This window comes from Taeniopygia guttata, chromosome 13, assembly GCF_048771995.1.
Source record: "Taeniopygia guttata chromosome 13, bTaeGut7.mat, whole genome shotgun sequence".
Classification (NCBI taxonomy): domain Eukaryota; kingdom Metazoa; phylum Chordata; class Aves; order Passeriformes; family Estrildidae; genus Taeniopygia; species Taeniopygia guttata.
This window is the reverse complement of record NC_133038.1, coordinates 15747290-15769739: the sequence shown is the minus strand read 5'-3', so window position 1 is coordinate 15769739 and position 22450 is coordinate 15747290. Positions and strand designations below refer to the sequence as shown.

At 53.8% G+C, this 22450-nt stretch overlaps 1 protein-coding gene across 6 annotated transcripts in view; it reads right to left on the bottom strand.

The window, feature by feature from the left end:
* Positions 1–22450, bottom strand: part of LOC100225858 (protocadherin gamma-C5) — a 131324-nt gene that overhangs the window by 90684 nt on the left and 18190 nt on the right. Inside the window, exon 1 of one of the 6 annotated variants that reach the window (XM_072935216.1) lies at positions 9963–12989. The exons of 3 other annotated variants lie outside the window; for them this stretch is intronic. In XM_072935216.1, coding sequence (XP_072791317.1) covers positions 9963–12779 — 2817 coding nt within the window. In that variant the 5' untranslated portion in view covers positions 12780–12989. Of the gene's footprint in view, positions 1–1316; positions 4124–9962; positions 12990–22450 lie in introns of those variants that run through there. 2 more of the 6 variants (XM_072935215.1, XM_072935227.1) reach the window with 2 other exon arrangements.

Below are 22450 nucleotides of genomic sequence, written 5' to 3'. Positions count from 1 at the left end.
TTACAGGTAGAAATAAAGATGTAGCTATTATTCTCAAAGGAAAACTTGACGGAATCAAGATCGTCTGTTAAATTTAGTGTTTCCTTACTTTTTACACATTTACACCGCATCAAGTAATTCTATAGCCACAGGAAAATGAATTTATAAGGAATCAACCTGCAAAGCATTGAAGTGTACTAAGAAAGTATATCAGGAAACAGGTTTCTTAATCAGATTTGTACAATATTAACAAGGAAAGTTTTTAGAACAGTAGAAGAAGAGTACAGTTACACACTCGAATCTCTGCTGACCCACGAAAATTGTACAAATGAGTTTGATTCACATGCCTGAAGTGTCATTTGGCTAATCTCCTTGATACTTGATACTCTCAGATGTCTAGCCTTGTAAAAATCAGAAGTGGAAAAAACTACTGTTCTCCAAAACCCCGACATCTCCATAAATCTCAAACTCCTAGGGTAAAGACGAAAGGAAAATGAAAAACATCTGAAACAAACCTTTTTGCACCTTCACCTCTGTATGAAATAAATATCATGAAGAGTACAACAGAGAACTGCCAGCCAGGATGCAAAAAGGAAGACGTCCCACTATGGCATTACGCTCTCGCCCCCAAAACGTGGGACATTCTTTTCTTTCACTCAAGATGCAGAACATAACACGCTACACACCTTTCCTTTCTGAGTCCAATAGGCAAAAAAACCCCATCAAACTAAACAGAAAAACCCAACCATTCATAAACGGATTTGTGTAAAGCTATGGACAAGTTTCAAATTCACTCTTCCTGAATAAAATCAGGAAAATATCTACAACATAATTTGTCTGTGGATTTTCTTTCTCTCCAATTCCATCGCACATAATCAGTGGGTCTCCTAAACAGTAAGAAACCAAGTTCAATGATGGAAATCCATTTTAATTTAAAGAGCGTGAGTTTTGAAGACAAAACGTCTTTCACTGAATTTCACCCTCTTACCAAGGAAGCAGGTGCTACTGCTAGCCTCCTGCTTTCCATGGAAGGGGGATAGACCTTTCCTTAATTCAGTTTCTCAATTAATTTCCTTAATTCATGTAGACAGATGTGTGCTTCCCAGAACAATATAACCCCAGGAAACAAGGGAACACTGCTTCAAGTTAAAAAGAGAGTTATAGTCAAAACACCTCGGCTGAAACGTAAGCCGATACCAAGGAAAGACCACAATTTTCCGCGGCAAAATGGAGATTCTAATGAGGATTTCTCATGGACAACATGCGGAGAAAACGAGCGGAGAAAGGAAGATTATAGGAAAGCCTCAATAACAGAAAAAGCGCGCAGCAATACACACCTGCGGTGCACCGGGATTAGCGGGAGGCTCTCCCGTGAGGGCGTTGCTGCTCGGGCTCGGCTTCTCGCAGGAATCCCCGCCCAGAAGCTCCTCCGCCGACAGGACGGGCACCGGCGGCGGCGGCGGCCAAGCGGCCTCGGGCACGGCGCGGGCCGGCGCCGCCACGCACAGGTTGTAGGAGTAGGGCAAGGTGCCCTCGCAGAAGTCGGCCGGGAAGGCGGCGCCGGCCACCGAGAAGCGCTGCGCGCCCAGGCAGCGCAGCACGGCGGGCGGCCCGGCCCGGCGCAGCCGCGCCAGCACGGCCAGCGCCACGCTCAGCACCAAGAGCGCCGAGAGCAGCGCCAGCGCCAGCACCAGGTAGAACTGCAGCTCGGCCGCCGCCGCCGCCTCCTCGGCGCCCGCCGCCCGCTCGCTCAGCTCCGGCAGCGCCTCCTGCAAGCTCTCGGCCAGCACCACGTGCAGCGTGGCCGTGGCCGACAGCGCCGGCTGCCCGTGGTCCTTCACCACGGCCACCACTCGCTGCTTGGCCGCGTCCCGCTCGGACACGGCCCGCGCCGTGCGCACCTCGCCGCTGTGCAGCCCCACGCGGAACAGCGCCGGCTCCGACGCCTGCACCAGCTCGTACGACAGCCACGCGTTGCGCCCCGCGTCCGCGTCCACCGCCACCACCTTGGCCACCAGGTAGCCGGCCTCGGCCGAACGCGGCACCACCTCGAAAGGAGGCGCCGCCCCTGCCGCAGCCTCGCCCGCCGCCGCCGCCGCCGCCGGCCACAGCACCCGGGGCGCGTTGTCGTTGCGGTCCAGCACGAAGACGCGCACCGTGGCCGTGGAGCTGCGCGCCGGCGAGCCGCCGTCCTGCGCCCGCACCGCCAGCGTGAACTCGCGGCACTGCTCGTAGTCCAAGGAGCGCTGCGCGTACAGCGCGCCGCTCCGCGCCTCCACCGACACGAGCGGCGCCGCGCCCGCCGCGCCCGCGCTGCCGCCCGCCAGCCAGTAGCTCACGCGCCCGTTGGCGCCCGCGTCCGCGTCCCGCGCCTGCACGCGCAGCACCAGCGCGCCCGCCGCGTTGTTCTCCGCCACGTACGCGCTGTACGCCGCCTCCTCGAACACCGGCGCGTTGTCGTTCACGTCCGACACCTCCAGCACCAGCTCCCTGCTGCTCCACAGCGCCGGCCTGCCCCGGTCCCGGGCCACCACCGTCACGCGGTGCTCGGACGCCTGCTCTCGGTCCAGCGCGCCCGCCGTCACCACCTTGTACGAGCCGCCCGAGGATGCCACGATCGACAGCGGCGCCTCTCCCGACAGCTCGCACGACACCTGACCGTTCTCGCCTGAGTCTCTGTCCCGCACTTTCAGCAGGGCTACCACAGTACCGGCAGGCGCGTCCTCGGGCACCGGGCTCGACAGCGACAGAATCGCTATTTCCGGGGCGTTGTCGTTCTCGTCCGTGATATCTATTTGGACCTTGCAGTGAGCCGTTAACCCGCCTCCGTCCATGGCTTCCAGACCAAAGACATATTTATTCTTCTCCTCGAAATCGAGGGGACCCACTGTCCTGACCTCGCCATTGTTGCTGTCCAGAGTGAACAAAGAACGTATGCTGTCTGGAACGTTGCTGAATGCGTAGGTGACCCGCCCATTGGAGCCCATGTCACCATCTGTCGCCCATACTCGCATCACCAGAGACCCCACTGATAGATTCTCCGCTACTCTCGCCTCATAGAGGCTTTTGCTGAACACGGGTGGGTTGTCGTTGGCGTCAGTAACGTTTATGCGAACCTGGACAGTCCCGGACCTAGCAGGCTCCCCGCTATCCACTGCTGTCAGCACCAGTTCAATGGAGCTCTGCTTCTCCCGGTCCAACGCTTTCTCCAGCACTAATTCCGGCTGCTTGCCTCCTTCAGGGCTCTCCTTCATGGCCAGGGAGAAGGAAGGGTTGCTGGCGAGCTGATAAGTCAGCAGCGAGTTACTTCCAGCGTCCTCATCTCGGGCCATCTCCAGAGGAAAACGAGCACCAGGAGAGACCCATTCACCAATCTCGAGGTCCAAAACGGCCTTGCTGAAGATCGGGGAGTTGTCATTCACGTCCTCGATCGCCACCTCAACGTGGAAAATGTTCAGTGGGTTTTGCACCAGCGCCTCGAAGCTGACGGAACAGGTCGGCGACGTGCCGCACATCTCCTCCCGGTCCAGCCTCTCGTTCACGTACAGGTTCCCGTTCTCCTCACTCACCGTGAAGTATTGCTTCTCCTCGCTCAGCCGCAGCTTGCGCGCCGGCAGCTCGTCCGCGCTGAGCCCCAGGTCCCGCGCCAGCGGCCCCACGAGCGAGCCTCTGCCCAGCTCCTCGGGGATGGCGTAGCGGAGCCGCTCGGCCGCCGCCCGGCAGCACACGCACAGCAGCACCGCGGCCAGCAGCGCTCGCCCGCCGCCCGGCCCGCGCCTCTGCCGCCGCCTCACCGCCATTCTCTGCCGCCGGCGCTCGCCGCGCTCCTGCCTCCTGCCGCTGCCCCGCTTCCCTTCCAGCCGCTCTCGCCACGCAGCGCAGGGGCCGCCGCAGCGCAGCCAGCCCGCTCGGGCCGCCTCTCCCCGCCGCCGCCGCCGCCGCTGCTGCTGCTGCCGGTGGCGGTGCCGCTGCCGCTGCGGCCGGCGCCGGGCGAGCGAGCAGCCTGCGGGGGCAGGACGCTGCGGCGGCGGCGGCGGCGGCTCCAGCGCCGCTCGGCGGCGGCCAACAGCGGCACCCGGAGGCGCCGCCGCGCCACTGCAGCCGCCCTGTGAAAATTCATTTCCAATGTGTGCAAGGTACCGACTCACTTATGGGTAACTATATCGTGTGTAGTTGCAACAAGAAGAGATAGGCAAAATATAAATTTGCACAATCCAGTTTCATCTCTTTTCTAAAACCCCTCTACCTCTTCATGACAAAATTGCAAATCTTATCAATCTTTTCTGATATTTCACCTTCCTGCCCAGAGATGACACTGAGGTCTATGCAAATGAGTTAACATTACTTTGAAATGTCCAGGTCTAGTTTTGATTCTGGACAACAATTAGCACTGAGGGAGAGATGTTAAGTTTAAAGGTACTAGAACTGCACTCAGACCCATGTCACTGTACATACTTACCGAAAGTAAGGAAAAGAAAGCACACAGCTGTGCGGGCTCTGTACTGTGCACATCCTGGCACCCACTGCTCTTTGATGTGAAGAAACCCTCAGTGGTCCTGGTGGACAATTTAAACTTCAAGGCCTGTCATAAGAATTGTTACAATATTTCTCCTGCTTTGATTTGGGGAGCCTTTAGACAAAAGTCCTATCATCTGGTTAGGCCATTTAACAACAGCATGATCGAATGAAAATTTTACGGTGATTTCTGATGATTCATACACAAATCTAAAACTTAATATGACCTTATTGAGGAAGGTATCTTGGGTCTATGATTTTCAGGTTTTTTGCCACAACTCTCCCTTAAAAACTCATGTCCAGGGAACCTGGAAACTCACTGACTCCCAGAGGCATAAGGTTACACTGATTTCAGAGGGTTGCTAGGTGTCTTTTCACTGTACTGGGTGACTTTACTAAGCCCCAGATATTGCTTTTTTCAGAACAACAATGCTTCCTGGCACTTAATAACACAAAGAAGCCAACCCAAAAAGCTCCTTCTGCGCCCCATGGGGCTGATTGTTCCTTACTGTGAGAAATCCAGGTCTGCACAGTGTAGGAAATCACACAGAAGAGAAATGTACTCCTGCAGTCCCCAAGAGATAAGAACAATCTCCATGTTGGCGAGACTGGCCATCTGTGCTCTACAATCTGTACTGTGCTCATGAGCTTGGCAGAAAAGGTCCAGATATTACTGCTGTTATGGAATAAGGCTCCTTGATCTTTGTTTTGCTTGTTACCCACTTGGAGTCAGCAGTGGGTGGGGCTGTGTTCCAGTGTTCTTCACAAGGTCTTTTTTGCAAAGTAGAAGCTCAATTCACTGCCTCATTTCTGAGTTTTTAGAAACAAAACCAAAATCTGTGACTGGCCTCTCTGAGGGAGATACTGGACTCCTGGAATACACAGGTGCATTCTCATATCTCTGCCTTTAAAAATGCTTTACAAGGCACCTGAAAGTCACCAGTGTCTGAATAAGCAAGTGAGACTGTGAAGTCTTACTTTGGACTATATAGTAATGTGTTCTGGTTTAGGAAATGCACCATTCCTGCTTCCACAGAAATTATAAGCTATTCTACCCATTTATAAATTATTCTGCCCATATGTCATCATTCTCATTTCTCTTAAACCCTATTCTAATTTCAGGTTTGTTTATGACCTCATCATTAACAAATATACCTCATGAGAAGATAATGCATCATGATCATGCACAAAAAGGAGATACAGTTGTCTGATCACCACCATTCTGAAAAAAAAATAAAATTCAAAAGCACAGGAATGATAAATGGACAAACTAAAAGTGGGGTGGTCATCAAACTATTCACTTAGGAGAATCTCTTCACCTCTTTTATCACACACACTGTTCCACAAAACTGTGACTTACTCTAAGGCCACATTTACATCTGTTCACTCTGAACTAGAACTCAAGGGTCACCCACTCACATCTCCGGCCTCCCTCACCAGCTACAACATGACTAAACACACACTAAAGAACAAGGCCTTGGCAAATTAAGTTTTGCCACTACTTCTAATTAAACATACATATAGAGAGGGAAAGAAAAAGGAAAAGCAAATATATGAGCAATACAAGGATGCATTGAGTATGTTTTCAGAGAAGCTCACCAGGAGATCAGCTCAATTTTCACCTTGACCACAGAAATTCATTTCTGAGAGCATCTGGAAGTTATTGAAGTCTCCAGCTGCAAGTGATACCCAGAGGTCTTACTCTGGACCTCACGATAAGAAGCCCTGACTTTAAAGGCTTTATCATGGGCCTCTTGGTCAAGGCAAGTTTTGTGAGAATGTTGAACAGGCCCTCTTATACATGATGTTTCTTCATCCTCACACATAGAATTTTTCTCTTAGGTGACCAAAGTATGTTTTTCATGGAAAAAAACTCCACTCACAGCTTCTGATGCAAAACCACTGTCCAAAACCAGGGAAAAAGAGGCATGACCTTCCAGAGAAAAAAATGCCTAAAAGGAAGTGTTACTACCACATTGAACAAACTCTCCGTTGCAATATTCCAGGGAGATATAATTTAGATAAACAGGTTTCACAGAGGAATTAGAAACTTGTCAAAGCTGAGCAAGAACTTCTCTAGGAAACTCTCCAAGAAGCAGAGGGATGTGCAAAGGTCTTTCCCTCTATCAAGCAAAGAAAGTTGTGGGTACAAGGAATCTCACACAGCCCTTTCCTGGTTTATGCAATTTGACTCCAAGCCAAACTATTTATCCCATAAAGCCAAAGGGAGCTGCCATATTTATTTTCTGAAATTTCCCTGCTAGGCAGCATGGCTGTGTGGTGATGAGCTCTCATTATGGGGGACACTTCTCATGCTTGCTCCTCAAGGCAGGGAGATCTTTTACTGAAAAGAGATGTTTGGACGGGTCCAATTTGAGGCCTCCCTAAAGTGTAGCTGGACATGCATCAAACTTTGTTGGTAAAGACACACTTCCACAACATCATATTAAGACACTTTTGATAATACATCTGACAGAGATTTTTTAGACAATCCAAATAATTCCTTAATGACATCTAATCAGGTGTCAATCTTCTAAAATGCAGAGCTATTGGACAAATGCTCTGTTACCAGAGGCCTACCATTGTCTTTCAAAACAGGGAAACCAGGATCACTGACAAAAATTACACACCATGAAATCAAATGAGTCCTCAGTCAAAACCACATTAATCCACCTAATTTCCTAGTAGGAATTCAAATTCTTGCTCTGCATTCACAGTATTCAGTTGCACCATGGACAAATCCAACTGCTGGTCTTACATCAGCTGCAAGTGAAAAAGAAATGGACTTTGAAGTTTAGCAGTATTTTATGAAACCTGAAGTATATCAAAGTCTTTGTCTTGGTAGCTAAACACCCTCAAAGTGTGAATAGAAACTATTCCACCAGCCCATTATTTTCTACAGATCTCCTTTTCAAGATCTATCAGACAAACTGAGATCCAGTTTTAGAACATGAGAAGCAACAAGGAAGGAATGACAAGACCACAGAAGTGAAGAAACTATAGCTTAACATTTCAGGCTGTGGCAAATGTAGCAGGTACACAGGGAGGAGTATCTAGTGTCAAGAGGGACAGATCTCCAAGTAGTTTCTTTGGAGAAGAAGAAATTGAAAATGCACATGAGCACAAGAATGGGATTAATATGAGAAACTGGGGAAACAGAATGTTTCCACCACCCTTTTAGGCATTTCAAACCTCAGCCAAGAAAACCAGTCCTGTCTTCGTGCAGGCAGAATGCTTTGGTGTGCTCAAATATCATGCAGGAGGGGAGCTACTTTTGAAAACTGACATCACTGAAAGACATGTTTCTCACATAACTTCTGTTGTGGAGAACAAGGATCATCATACAGATGTATGCATCAGAATATAAAATATTCTATTGGGTATTAGTTACACGTGGCTCAGTTAAAGTCTCAGTCTTCACAATCAACTCAATGACAATATAATTCTTTGTCAGCACAAGGGCATTTCAGAAGATACCTGACTCTGCAAAAATGAATGCATAATTTATGTCTACATCCTAGGACCCACATTCTCAGGAAGAGCCCTATCAGACATAAGAGCTGATTAAATTAGTAAGTTTCTTGCACATACTTTAAATGACAAGTAAATTTCTAGCAGAAGTACCTTCTTATCCCTTACATTCCCAGCATTCTACAAAAGCATATTAAAACCACTTTTGACATCTCTGATAGTGATTCTCTAAGCAATGTAAATCACTCATCCACAGTATATGCCCATGCATCACCTCTCTAAATGCAGAGTTGTTGGGAGAATGCTCTATGATCAGAGGACTCCTACTGCCTTTAAAAACAGAAACACCAGGATTGCAGAAAAGATGGCACAGGCCTTGGTACTGGGAATAGCATCAAATAAAACTGCATTGATTCACCTTTTTCCCTGGTATTAACGCCAGCCTCTGTCCTCCTTGTCTGTGTGCACAGCCTTTACTCACACAATACATGACATAACACCAACAGTTACTTCATAAAAAACAAAAGCCATTAATAACATGTGAAGGTTGGTCAAGGCTGAGAAAAGCATAATTCAACCATGATTAAATTCTACATCCAGACACAGAAGGACATTTAGCTGAAAAAATGATGCTTCATGCAGCAATTCTTGCACACAGAATTTCTGAAGGAAATTTGCACTTCCTTTGGTATCGTTTGCAGATAAATTCATCAGAGGATTGACCTCCCCTTTGCAGATGCAGGAAAAGGGCACCTGGTGTAAGTGGCAAGGCCGTGGCAGTCGCCACAACATGAAGAACCCCCAGCCAGGTGGAACATACAACCCTTCCTTTTCCTGCTTTAGGCCAGTCTCTGGCTGATCTTGCACTGACTGCTCACCATGAATGTGTGACAAGCAAGAGCATCGATTCTGCTGATATCAGAACACATACATTATCAGACATAAAACAGGCCCACCTTTACCTCATTATAACAAGCAAGGCAGAGTTCAACCACCAGTCACTGGGAAGAACATGCAGTAGGAAAGCAAACTGATGAATCTACTGGTCCATATTTCACTCTGCCCAAACACCCCATAACATCAAAACTGCCTTTGTGAACAGACATCTCTGAAAAAATTGTGTGCACATCTTCTCCTTATGTAAAAACAAAGGTCAAAATATTAACACATGAAAGACATTTCTCCCCTTTTCACACTACTCAAAGAAATGTAAAATGTTCTCAAGTTCATAAGAGATATAAAGATCTGATGAAAACCCAGACAAAGAGTATCAGCACAAACACACCTTCAGCACAGTGTTAATCGGTAACAAAGCCAACAGATCTGATCAGGTACTATCATAGATAATGGTCTAGAGTTGGAACTGCCCAAGAAGCAATGCAGGAAATTAGCACCTGCAGAAATCTAGTAATCACCGCACAGACTTCAAGGTTATGGCATAGGCATTGAGTGGGGAACTAACAATCCTTTTCTTCCTCCTAAAGCTGACACTGCGATATTTCCAACTTTGTCATTAACCTGAGTTAAATACATCCCATCAACCTGCAAATAAATACAAAGACAAACCTACTGCTCTGAATATTGGCTTACCTTGGTAAGGAAGAGATTCATATTGTGTAATAATACAGATGGACAAATCCTCCAAAATGTGCACATTTTGGTTTTACCCTCGTAATACGCAAGCAGATTGACCTAACGCACTTCAAAGAAGAAACCTCAAGATCGCAAAAGCAAAGGGGAAGCTGTACTCCAGGACAGACCAAGGCAGTAACCAGCGTGAAACACAGAGATTAATAAGAAACACCAGATATGAACCTCCAGTCAGCAACACACTCACAGTTCCTGCCCCATTTTCTCTGCCCCATGTAAGCGTGGAGACTAAAACAAGGGGCAGCTCCACTCTATTTAGAACATTGACTATGGGATTAAAGAGCATGGAAGCAGGAAAGGGAGTGTGGAAAGAGAGAGCCGAAACAGTGTGGTTCAAAGAAACTCACCGGGACAGAGGCGGAGTCCACGGGACGAGCGCCGGCAGGATCCTCGTCGCCGAGCAGCGGCGCGGGCTCGTCGGGCGGCGGCCGGGCCGGGAGGGTGTCGCAGCAGCTGCCGGCCGAGAAGCGCAGCTGGCTCTTGCGCGAGTCGGCCGTGAGCGACACCTCGTGCGAGTAGGACTGGAGGAAGGCGCGCACGCCGTCGATGCCCACGAAGTGCGACACGGGCACGCCGCGCAGGGCGCCGCTGTCCGCCGGCAGCAGCTGCTGGCGGCGCCAGCGGCGCAGGCGCAGCGCCAGCAGCAGCAGCAGGAAGGCCACGAAGAGGCACGACACGGCGGCCACGGCCAGCACGAGCCAGCGCGTCAGGCTGGCGGCCGGCTCGCCCGGCGCCGCCGCCTCGGCGGCCGCGCTGCCCAGCTCGGCCAGCAGCTCGGCCACGCTCTCGGCCAGCACCACGCTCAGCGTGGCCGTGGCCGACAGCGCCGGCCGCCCGTGGTCCTTCACCAGCACCACCAGGCTCTGGCGCGCCGCGTCGCGGGCCAGCGGCGAGCGCGCCGTGCGCACCTCGCCGCTGTGCAGCCCCACGCGGAACAGCCCCGGCTCCGTGGCCTTGGCCAGCTCGTACGACAGCCACGCGTTCTGCCCCGCGTCCGCGTCCACCGCCACCACCTTGGCCACCAGCGCGCCGGCCTCCGACCAGCGCGGCGCCAGCTCCACGCCCGACCACGCAGCGCCCGAGCCCGCCGCTAAAGCCGGCGGCGGGTACAGCACCTGCGGCGCGTTGTCGTTCTCGTCCACGATCTGCAGCCGCACCGACACGTTGCTGCCCAGCGCCGGCGCGCCGCCGTCCTCCGCACGCACCCACAACTGCAGCTCGCGCAGCTGCTCGTAGTCGAAGGAGCGCAGCGCGTACAGCGCGCCCGTCTCCGCCTGCACCGACACGTACGACGACAGCGCCGCGCCCCGCACCCGCCCCTCCGCCAGCCGGTACCGCACGCGCGCGTTCTGCCCCCAGTCCGCGTCCGTGGCGCGCACCCTCAGCACCAGCGCGCCCGCCGCGTTGTTCTCCGACAGCCGCGCGCTGTAGCGCTCCTCCGCGAACACCGGCGCGTTGTCGTTCACGTCCAGCACCCGCAGCGCCAGCACCGCGCTGCTCTGCAGTGGCGGCGACCCGCCGTCGGCCGCCCGCACCGTCACGTTGTACTCCGACACCTGCTCCCGGTCCAGCTCCCTCGTCGTCACCACACGATAGTAGGCTCCAAAAGATTTCTCCAACCGGAAGGGGACGCCCCCTTCGAGCGAGCACCGAATCTCGCCGTTGGCCCCCGAGTCCAGGTCCTCCACGTGCAGCAGGGCGACTACAGTCCCCGACGGCGCATCCTCAGAGATCTCACTCAGCGCCGACGACACTGTGAGCTCAGGGGCGTTGTCATTCACATCTGCCACAGTAACCACAACTTTGGCAGTGTCGGAAAGGCCACCCCCATCATGTGCCTGCACGTCCAGCTCGTAGGAATCCCCTTCCTCGAAGTCCAAGCTTCGTAGCAGGGTGACTGCTCCCGTGTCGCTGTCCAATCGGAAAATCTCCGAGGCTTTGTCTGTGATTTTCTGAATCGAATATTTCACGTGTCCATAGAGCCCCTCGTCGGAATCATTGGCAGTAACGGTGACGACGGCGGAGCCCACGGGCACGTCCTCGGGCACACGCACCGTGTACTCCGCCTGGCTGAACACGGGCGCGTTGTCGTTCACGTCCAGCACCGTCACCCGGATCCGAGCCGTGCCCGTCCGTGCCGGATCGCCGCCGTCCATCGCCCTCAGCACCAGCTCGTGAAACGCCGCCTCCTCCCGGTCCAGCGCCTTCGCCAGCACCAGCTCGGGACGCTGATCGCCGCCGGGGCCCGCCTGCACGGCCAGCGAGAAGTGCTCGTCACCGCTCAGCTCGTAGCTCTGCAGGGAATTCCGGCCCGTATCGGGGTCATGAGCCTCGGCCAGAGGAAATCGCGATCCTGGGGCTGTCGTCTCACTCACTCTCAATTCTTTTTCTGCGTCTCGAAAGCTCGGCGCATTGTCATTAATGTCCGTGATTTCCACTTCGATTTCGTAAACCTGCATCTGTCCTTCCATTATGAGTTCACAGCGCAGCACGCATTGCTGCACACGCTCGCACAGCTGCTCTCTGTCGATCCTCTCTGCCGTCACTAATTGTCCTGTCTTCCCGCGTAGAGCAAAATACTGCGTCCTACCTTTGTCCAAGATATGAACGCCCCGGTCCCTGATCTCCAACAGCTGCAGCCCCAGGTCCTTGGCCACGTCCCCCACGAACGAGCCCTTGGGCATCTCCTCGGGCACGGAGTAGCGCAGCTGCCCCCACGCCGCCTCCCACGCTGCCAGCAGCACGGCCCAGAGCAGAGCTCGCTGCCGCCGGCCCCAGCGCCTCCCCGGCGCGCACATCTCCGCTGCGGCACCGCAACACCCCGAGCAGCGCCCCACCGCCGACCGCCGATCTGCCTCACTGTCCTTCCCCAGCTCGCCGCTCCCGGCCGCTCCGCCGCCGCAGTCCCTCCGCTCGCTGCAGCACGGTTCCGTACCGCGGGGATGATCACAGACCGTCCTCCCGCCGGGCCACGAATCCGGCGAGCGAGTGATCGAGCGGATCCGCAGCGGGCGGGGCTGCGGCGCTCCGAGCTCCCGCTCGCTCCTCTCGGTCAACAGCGGCGCCCGCAGCCTCCTCCCGGCACTGCACGCACCGAGCGCTGCCGAGCGCTGCCCGCCCTGCCTTGCACACAGCAGGCTGCCAAAATCTTTAGGGAGATGCATAGTCCAGCGGGACTAGTGCTCTCCTTCCGCCAGCCGCCTTCCAGCAAAACATGGAATCGCACAAAGCTGAACATCCATTAGGGAAGCACTCTTATGCTCCCTCTGGAGTCCAGCAGCGTGTCAGCATTAAGAAATGGAATATTATTCAGCAGCCACTCAAGTCCCAGTACTTCGCCTCAGAAAATGTGGATCAGAAAGGAAAAACATTCCCTCAGTTTTCCCGAGACCATAATGTAATATTAGTAGATTTTATTTTCTCGATTAAGGATCTGTTTGGAACTTCAGTACTTCCTACCATTTCAAACAACCAAAGCGTTATAGACAAAATTTTCCCAGTGATCCTGAATGTGCGTGATGCGACCCAAAAAGATCTAACAATACTTGTAGATAATTTTCGACAGAACAGTTGAACGAAAAACCCTTCCCTGCACGTCTCACAACTATAAGGCAAGCAGTATCATCGACCATGCTTGTCTCACCGTTCACTGAAACCTGCAATTTACACAGCTACACTCCCTCACTGGAAAGAGGGCACATGGGATAGGAGAGGAGAATTCATAAAGAAGGAATGACTCATCACGTCTCTATACAGTGATCCATCTCCTCGTACACACTGAAAATCTGCCTTCACCATTAGAAACCCGCAGTGTTTCAGACAAGTTTTGAAGACAAAGTTATTCAGCTGAACCTCAACATGTCATGAGAAAAACGTTGCCATATAGATCTGCCTGCTCTAGGTGGAATATGAAGGAAAGCAAGACGTAACTAAGAGCATCAACAGTCCTGTAAGATTTTATGCACCACAAGTTACAATGTAAGAGATATTACACTGAGCCAACAAGTGAGATAGCTGATGAGACCAGAATTGGCTATTCACACCAGAGGCTGTTAAGAGACATGGGACAGGATTTTTAGGGGGTTCATTGAAACACAGACCTGTACCAAGCGTACCAAACGACAGTCGAAGCCGAAAAACAGAACACAGCACGAGCTTAGGAACCACTAAGGAAAAAAAAGAAGTCTGGATTCACAGACCTGCGGTGCATCGGGATTGGCGGGCGGCTCTCCCACGACGAGGTTACTGTTCGGGCTCGGCTTCTCGCAGGAATCCCCGCCCAGAAGCTCTTCCGCCGACAGGACGGGCACCGGCGGCGGCGGCGGCCAAGCGGCCTCGGGCACGGCGCGGGCCGGCGCCGCCACGCACAGGTTGTAGGAGTAGGGCAAGGTGCCCTCGCAGAAGTCGGCCGGGAAGGCGGCGCCGGCCACCGAGAAGCGCTGCGCGCCCAGGCAGCGCAGCACGGCGGGCGGCCCGGCCCGGCGCAGCCGCGCCAGCACGGCCAGCGCCACGCTCAGCACCAAGAGCGCCGAGAGCAGCGCCAGCGCCAGCACCAGGTAGAACTGCAGCTCGGCCGCCGCCGCCTCCTCGGCGCCCGCCGCCCGCTCGCTCAGCTCCGGCAGCGCCTCCTGCAAGCTCTCGGCCAGCACCACGTGCAGCGTGGCCGTGGCCGACAGCGCCGGCTGCCCGTGGTCCTTCACCACGGCCACCACTCGCTGCTTGGCCGCGTCCCGCTCGGACACGGCCCGCGCCGTGCGCACCTCGCCGCTGTGCAGCCCCACGCGGAACAGCGCCGGCTCCGACGCCTGCACCAGCTCGTACGACAGCCACGCGTTGCGCCCCGCGTCCGCGTCCACCGCCACCACCTTGGCCACCAGGTAGCCGGCCTCGGCCGAACGCGGCACCACCTCGAAAGGAGGCGGCGCCCCTGCCGCAGCCTCGCCCGCCGCCGCCGCCGCCGGCCACAGCACCCGGGGCGCGTTGTCGTTGCGGTCCAGCACGAAGACGCGCACCGTGGCCGTGGAGCTGCGCGCCGGCGAGCCGCCGTCCTGCGCCCGCACCGCCAGCGTGAACTCGCGGCACTGCTCGTAGTCCAAGGAGCGCTGCGCGTACAGCGCGCCGCTCCGCGCCTCCACCGACACGAGCGGCGCCGCGCCCGCCGCGCCCGCGCTGCCGCCCGCCAGCCAGTAGCTCACGCGCCCGTTGGCGCCCGCGTCCGCGTCCCGCGCCTGCACGCGCAGCACCAGCGCGCCCGCCGCGTTGTTCTCCGCCACGTACGCGCTGTACGACGCCTCCTCGAACACCGGCGCGTTGTCGTTCACGTCCGACACCTCCAGCACCAGCTCCCTGCTGCTCCACAGCGCCGGCCTGCCCCGGTCCCGGGCCACCACCGTCACGCGGTGCTCGGACGCCTGCTCTCGGTCCAGCGCGCCCGCCGTCACCACCTTGTACGAGCCGCCCGAGGACGCCACGATCGACAGCGGCGCCTCTCCCGACAGCTCGCATGACACTTGACCGTTCTCGCCGGAGTCTCTGTCCCGCACTTTCAGCACGGCCACCACGGTGCCCACCGCTACGTCCTCAGGCACTGGGCCTGACAGTGAAAGAATCGTGATTTCGGGCGTGTTGTCGTTCTCGTCCGTGATGTCGATCTGCACTTCACAGTGATCGGTGAGCCCCCCACCGTCTGTCGCCTCCAAGCCAAAAACGTATTTTTTTTCCTCCTCAAAATCGAGTGGACCCACAGTTCTGATCTCTCCACTCTCGCTCTCAATAGCGAACAATGAGAGTACGTTGTCTGGGACGTTGCTGAAGGAGTAGGAAACTCGCCCATTTGAGCCCAAGTCCGCATCCGTGGCCCGCACCCGCAGCACTGAAGACCCCACCGGCAAAGTCTCTGCCACGCGCGACTCGTAGAGGCTTTTGCTGAACACGGGTGGGTTGTCGTTGGCGTCAGTAACGTTGATGTGAACCAGGACAGTCCCGGATCTCGCCGGTTCCCCGCCGTCCACTGCTGTCAGCAGCAGCTCAAAGGAACTCTGCTTCTCCCTGTCCAAAGCTCTCTCCAGTACTAATTCCGGCTGCTTCTTTCCACCCGGCTTTTCTTTCACTGACAGTGAGAAGGACGGGTCGCTCGTGAGTTGGTAAGTCAGCAGCGAGTTGCTTCCTAAGTCCGCATCTCGTGCCATTTCCAAAGGAAAACGAGCACCGGGAGGGATCAATTCACCGATCTCGACATCCAGAACAGCCTTGCTAAAAAGTGGGGAGTTGTCATTCACGTCCTCAATGGACACCTCGACTTGGAAAACATTCAGCGGATTGTGCACCAGCACCTCAAAGCTGACAGAGCAGGTCGGCGACGCGCCGCACATCTCCTCCCGGTCCAGCCTCTCGTTCACGTACAGGTTCCCGTTCTCCTCACTCACCGTGAAGTATTGCTTCTCCTCGCTCAGCCGCAGCTTGCGCGCCGGCAGCTCGTCCGCGCTGAGCCCCAGGTCCCGCGCCAGCGGCCCCACGAGCGAGCCTCTGCCCAGCTCCTCGGGGATGGCGTAGCGGAGCCGCTCGGCCGCCGCCCGGCAGCACACGCACAGCAGCACCGCGGCCAGCAGCGCTCGCCCGCCGCCCGGCCCGCGCCTCTGCCGCCGCCTCACCGCCATTCTCTGCCGCCGGCGCTCGCCGCGCTCCTGCCTCCTGCCGCTGCCCCGCTTCCCTTCCAGCCGCTCTCGCCACGCAGCGCAGGGGCCGCCGCAGCGCAGCCAGCCCGCTCGGGCCGCCTCTCCCCGCCGCCGCCGCCGCCGCTGCTGCTGCCGGTGGCGGTGCCGCTGCCGCTGCGGCCGGCGCCGGGCGAGCGAGCAGCCTGCGGGGGCAGGACGCTGCGGCGGCGGCGGCGGCGGCTCCAGCGCCGCTCGGCGGCGGCCAACAGCGGCACCCGGAGGCGCCGCCGCGCCACTGCAGCCGCCGCATGGCCGCGCTCAAGGGGGCCCGGCCCGGCCCGGGCGGGGCTCGGCGGCTGCACCGGCCCCGGGCTCGGTCCCCGATTGCAAACAGCAAGAGCAGACCCACTTGCTTAACGACAACTAGGAACCCTTATGATTGCAGCAGCAATATCCATGTGAGAACGATTTAATGGTTTGTAGCTGCAATAGACATGGAAACAAGTATTACACCTTATCAAAGTTTTTTCCACACTCTGGTTTCAGATGGCACAAAAATCAGAAAGGAAATATGTGCTCCTAAAATACCAATTGGTTCTCTCATACGCAGTCTAGGAATTGAAGCCTATATCTAAAAGCTGGATTGCTGAGACAATTTACAATTTAATTGTTCCAGTGGTACTTCAGATAGTGTTTGCTCATCACCTGTGCAAAACCCATGTAAATCAAAAAGACGCTTTTACAGTGATTAACACTTGCAGAGAAATATGAAGCCAAGAAATGTCAATCTGCTCTCAGATAAATGACAATGTGCATACAAATGGAAGAGAATAAGAAAGTGCAAAGCAGAACAGACTCTGCCTTGTGTCTGTCCTTAGACTGAGTCTCCTTCCATACAGACAACCTTCTGTGCTTTTGGTGGAAACTCAAAAAAAAAGGCCTGCTACAATTATTGATTTAATATTTCCATAGTTTTGATTTTCCTAACCTTTAGGCAAAAGTCCCAACATATCCCAAGTCCATTTTAGGACTGCAAAATCAGCTGAATGGTTTTCAATGAATTCTGAAGATTCATATCCAAATCCCAAACTTCCATCTGTCCCCATCAAGAGGGGGAGATAGTTCAGTGCTGTGATTTTTCTGTCGCCTCACCACACTACAGCCTTAAAAATTCTTTCCCAGAGCATGTGGAAACTCACTGAGGCCTCAAGGTGCAAATTAGGCAAGCCGCAGGAATATTAAAGGACTATGAGGTCTCTCTGACTGGACTAAATGACTTTACTAAGCAGCAGAACAACAGAAATGCTTGGCACTTACAATAGCAAAGAAGCTAAACAAAACACCTCCCACTGCCATCCATGGGGCCAAGCCATGGCTACTGTGACACATCAGGGCCTGAGCAGTGCAGGAAATCACTGACAAAAGCACGTTGCTCTGTAGTCCTCAGAGACACAAGAAGAATCCCCAGGTAAGTGGAATTGGACAACAACATTTTACAGCTAACCACTTGAGTTAAGCAATTTTTCATTTTCCTCACACACAGCATCCCGTCTTCATTTGGTTCTCAATGGAAGTCACTATTTCCTGCAAAGCAGCACTCACAAGCGGCAAAGAAACTCGAACCATGGCCTTCCAGGAAACAGAGCCTGAACTGAGATCCAAGGTGGAAAACGTAATTATGAACTATCAAGCTATGCATTTCCCCTCTTATCACATGCACAGATCCACAAAGATGTGACTTCTCCTAAAGTCATTTTTACATCTGCGAACAGATGATAAAATAGAGAAGAGAGATGAACCCCCTTCACAGGCCCTCATTCCACATCAGCTGTAATAACACGTCAAGGGAAAAAAAAGAAAAAACACAGAAGCATTGCAGGGATTTAATAGGAGTTCTTTCAGAGAAATTCACCAGGAGGATATCTCACCTTTTCTGTGGACAAGGAAATTCATCCCTGAGAGCACCTGGAACCCACTGAGGCCTCAGGCTAGAAGTGTGACCTCGAAATCTTCTTCTGGACTACAAGTGTGGCTTGTCTGCATTAAACACTCAAGAGCTCTGATCAGCTTTCCTGGCCTGGTCATGCCCCACAAATTTGAAGGCCTAACTTTGAAGGCCGTAATTTAGAGGCCTAACAGAGTTTGAAGGCCTAACAAAGTTTAAAAGGCCAAACTAATTTTAAAGGCCTAACAGATTTTGAAGGCCTAACTATGTTTGTAGGCCTTACTAAGTTTAAAGGCCTAACTTAGAAGGCTCAACAAAGTTTAAAGGCCTAACAAAGTTTGAAGGCCTAACTTTGAAGGCCTAACTTGTGTAAGCTGTAACAAGTACATAAGAAACACATATAATATACACAGGTAACACCCTCCAAGTAATTTCTTTGCAGAAAAAGCAAAGAAAAATGCACAGAACCATAACTATGTGATCCATTCGACACCTAGGGAAAACTGAATATCTACACCAACCCATTAGATTTTTCAGCAACTCTTTCACCTGCTCTGTCTCTGTGCAGGCGGAATGCTCAGACATCACCCAGCAGGGACCCCTTTGCAGACAGACACCACTGGAAGAAGTTTTCCACACAACTTCTCCTTATGGAGAACAGGGATCACAGCACAGGTCCACTCATATGGACTCTGCACATCACTGATACTTGAAGAAATGTAACATGTTCCAACAGGCATAAGCAATGTGCAACTCAATTAAAGACTCATATCACAATCAACTCAAAGACATCATCATTCTTCCTAAGCACATGGACATTCTAGAATATATGTCACTCTGTAACCATTAATATGACGTTTATGGCCACATCCAAGAGCTACCACTCACAGGGAAGAGGTGTATCAGACATGACAGAAGAAAAAATGAGTGACTTTCTGGCACATGCTTCAAATAAAAAGCCCCAAACCCAGACTCTGCAGGTAAAATCAACTCTCCCATCCCTACAATCCTACCAATTTCACTACCAACAAACCATCAGCAGTAACATCATACAAGCAAGAGCCATTAATAACATCTGAAGGTCTGCTCAAGGCTTGGGAAAGCTTAGTACAACCACAATGAAACTTTACCTCATAACTCTAACAAGGACATATAGCTGGGGAAATGATATTTCCCACAGCATTTCTTAGACACAGAACCCCTGAAGCATGCACTTCCCTGGGCATTGATAGCAGACAAATTCATTGGAGGATTGCCATCCTTCTTTGGACACGGGAAAAGGGCACTTGCTATAAGTGGCACAGGCCTTGGCACTAGGCATGGCATGAAGGCACACTCAGATTACTGGATCATAGAACCCACCTTTGTCTGCTTCAGGGCCAGTCTCTCCCTGGGGCCAATCCCTCTCTGACAAGTAAGATCAGTGATTCTATTTTCAGATAAAGTTTCAGACACACACAGGCCCACCGTTACCTGGTCATGACAAACAAGTCAGTGGTTCAACTATCATTCACGGAGAGCGCCCCATTACAGGAAAGCAAATGTATGAATCCACAGCTTGGTCATGTATAATCTGACCATATTCATTTTATGTAGTCCAGCAATGGACCATGGAAGTTAAAAAAGCACCTGCTTTCTCTCCAGGAGTATTACCTCACACACTGCACCTGCAAGAGTCTCCTCAAACTCGTTACAGATTGTATGGCTCTCTCTGATCTTTACCATTAGCAGATGTACTCCACTGAAGAAAAAGTTCTAGAGACAACTTGCCATGGCCAATATTTGACTTCTTAACGAGTGCACATGAGAAATAAGAATAATTCTCCCATTAAAAATTGAAGGAAACACATCTATCAATGTCTTTCCCTGTTGAGTTGTAAAAATGTAAGGCACGTATGGGACAGCCAAGCAAATGTAACAGCTGTGACCAGATACTACCAGATACAAAGGCCCAGCTTGAGATCAATACAAAGAATAGGACAATAAGATAACATCTGCAGAAATGAAGGGATCACGCTCATCTGGATTACGGCTCTTGGAGAAAATATGTAATCTAAATATTAAAAGTAGGGATGTAATGAATTTCCTTATTGCAAAGCTCCCATTGTGACATTTCAGATTGGAATATATAAGGCTATTATTAAATACATTCCATGAACCTGTAAATACCCAATGGGTCTCAATAGAACTGCAGTAATATCTGTTAAGACACACGTATTGTGAAGGATCAAATTGCATTACATAATACTAGAAATGGACACTGAAACCTTGTATCCATTAGCAGTCATTCACACACAGAGCCCAGTATTTGCATCTCCTGCCTTTAAAATCCTGCATATTGTTTCGTGACCTTGATACTTTGAAAGCAGCTTCCATCAAAAGGCTGCTATGCAGACCATTTCCCTTCAATATGCACCAGATAACCTATGGCCTTCAAACAGTTATCCTTATAACTCTGTACTAAGAGGAAAGAAATATTTGTCTGCCAAATATATCTCAGAGAAGAAGGAGGAAAGAGATTAAACACTACCTCTCCATCAAAAGATACTGAGGAAGTGAGGATCATATGGTATAGAAAAAACTTCATTAAAAAACCTGTCCAGCCAAGAGCAGTCTCCCTTATCATGCATCCCTCACAAGCTGAAAAGCTCGGACCCAGCCCATGTCCATCATGGTGCAGCAAGAAGTCCCACAATCAGCACGTCCCTAAAAGATACTTTTCCATCCTTGTCAGCAAACATCGATCTGAAGGACACAGAAAACGCCGGAAATGAGCAGACAAGCAACAGGATAAAGAATAGTGGAGAAAAACTGGTACGGGGAACTCACCGGGCCAGAGGCGGAATCCACGGGAGGAGCGCCGGCAGGATCCTCGTCGCCGAGCAGCGGCGCGGGCTCGTCGGGCGGCGGCCGGGCCGGGAGGGTGTCGCAGCAGCTGCCGGCCGAGAAGCGCAGCTGGCTCTTGCGCGAGTCGGCCGTGAGCGACACCTCGTGCGAGTAGGACTGGAGGAAGGCGCGCACGCCGTCGATGCCCACGAAGTGCGACACGGGCACGCCGCGCAGGGCGCCGCTGTCCGCCGGCAGCAGCTGCTGGCGGCGCCAGCGGCGCAGGCGCAGCGCCAGCAGCAGCAGCAGGAAGGCCACGAAGAGGCACGACACGGCGGCCACGGCCAGCACGAGCCAGCGCGTCAGGCTGGCGGCCGGCTCGCCCGGCGCCGCCGCCTCGGCGGCCGCGCTGCCCAGCTCGGCCAGCAGCTCGGCCACGCTCTCGGCCAGCACCACGCTCAGCGTGGCCGTGGCCGACAGCGCCGGCCGCCCGTGGTCCTTCACCAGCACCACCAGGCTCTGGCGCGCCGCGTCGCGGGCCAGCGGCGAGCGCGCCGTGCGCACCTCGCCGCTGTGCAGCCCCACGCGGAACAGCCCCGGCTCCGTGGCCTTGGCCAGCTCGTACGACAGCCACGCGTTCTGCCCCGCGTCCGCGTCCACCGCCACCACCTTGGCCACCAGCGCGCCGGCCTCCGACCAGCGCGGCGCCAGCTCCACGCCCGACCACGCAGCGCCCGAGCCCGCCGCTAAAGCCGGCGGCGGGTACAGCACCTGCGGCGCGTTGTCGTTCTCGTCCACGATCTGCAGCCGCACCGACACGTTGCTGCCCAGCGCCGGCGCGCCGCCGTCCTCCGCACGCACCCACAGCTGCAGCTCGCGCAGCTCCTCGTAGTCGAAGGAGCGCAGCGCGTACAGCGCGCCCGTCTCCGCCTGCACCGACACGTACGACGACAGCGCCGCGCCCCGCACCCGCCCCTCCGCCAGCCGGTACCGCACGCGCGCGTTCTGCCCCCAGTCCGCGTCCGTGGCGCGCACCCTCAGCACCAGCGCGCCCGCCGCGTTGTTCTCCGACAGCCGCGCGCTGTAGCGCTCCTCCGCGAACACCGGCGCGTTGTCGTTCACGTCCAGCACCCGCAGCGCCAGCACCGCGCTGCTCTGCAGCGCCGGCGACCCGCCGTCGGCAGCCCGCACCGTCACGTTGTACTCCGACACCTGCTCCCGGTCCAGCTCTCTCGCTGTCACCACACGATAGTAGTCGTCATAGGATTTCTCCAGACGAAACGGGATGTCCTTGTCGAGCGAGCAGCGCACATCACCATTTGCTCCCGAGTCGCGGTCCTGCACATGTAGCAGGGCAACAACAGTTTCCGGAGGGGCATCCTCCGAGATCTCGTTAAGAGCCGATCTCACT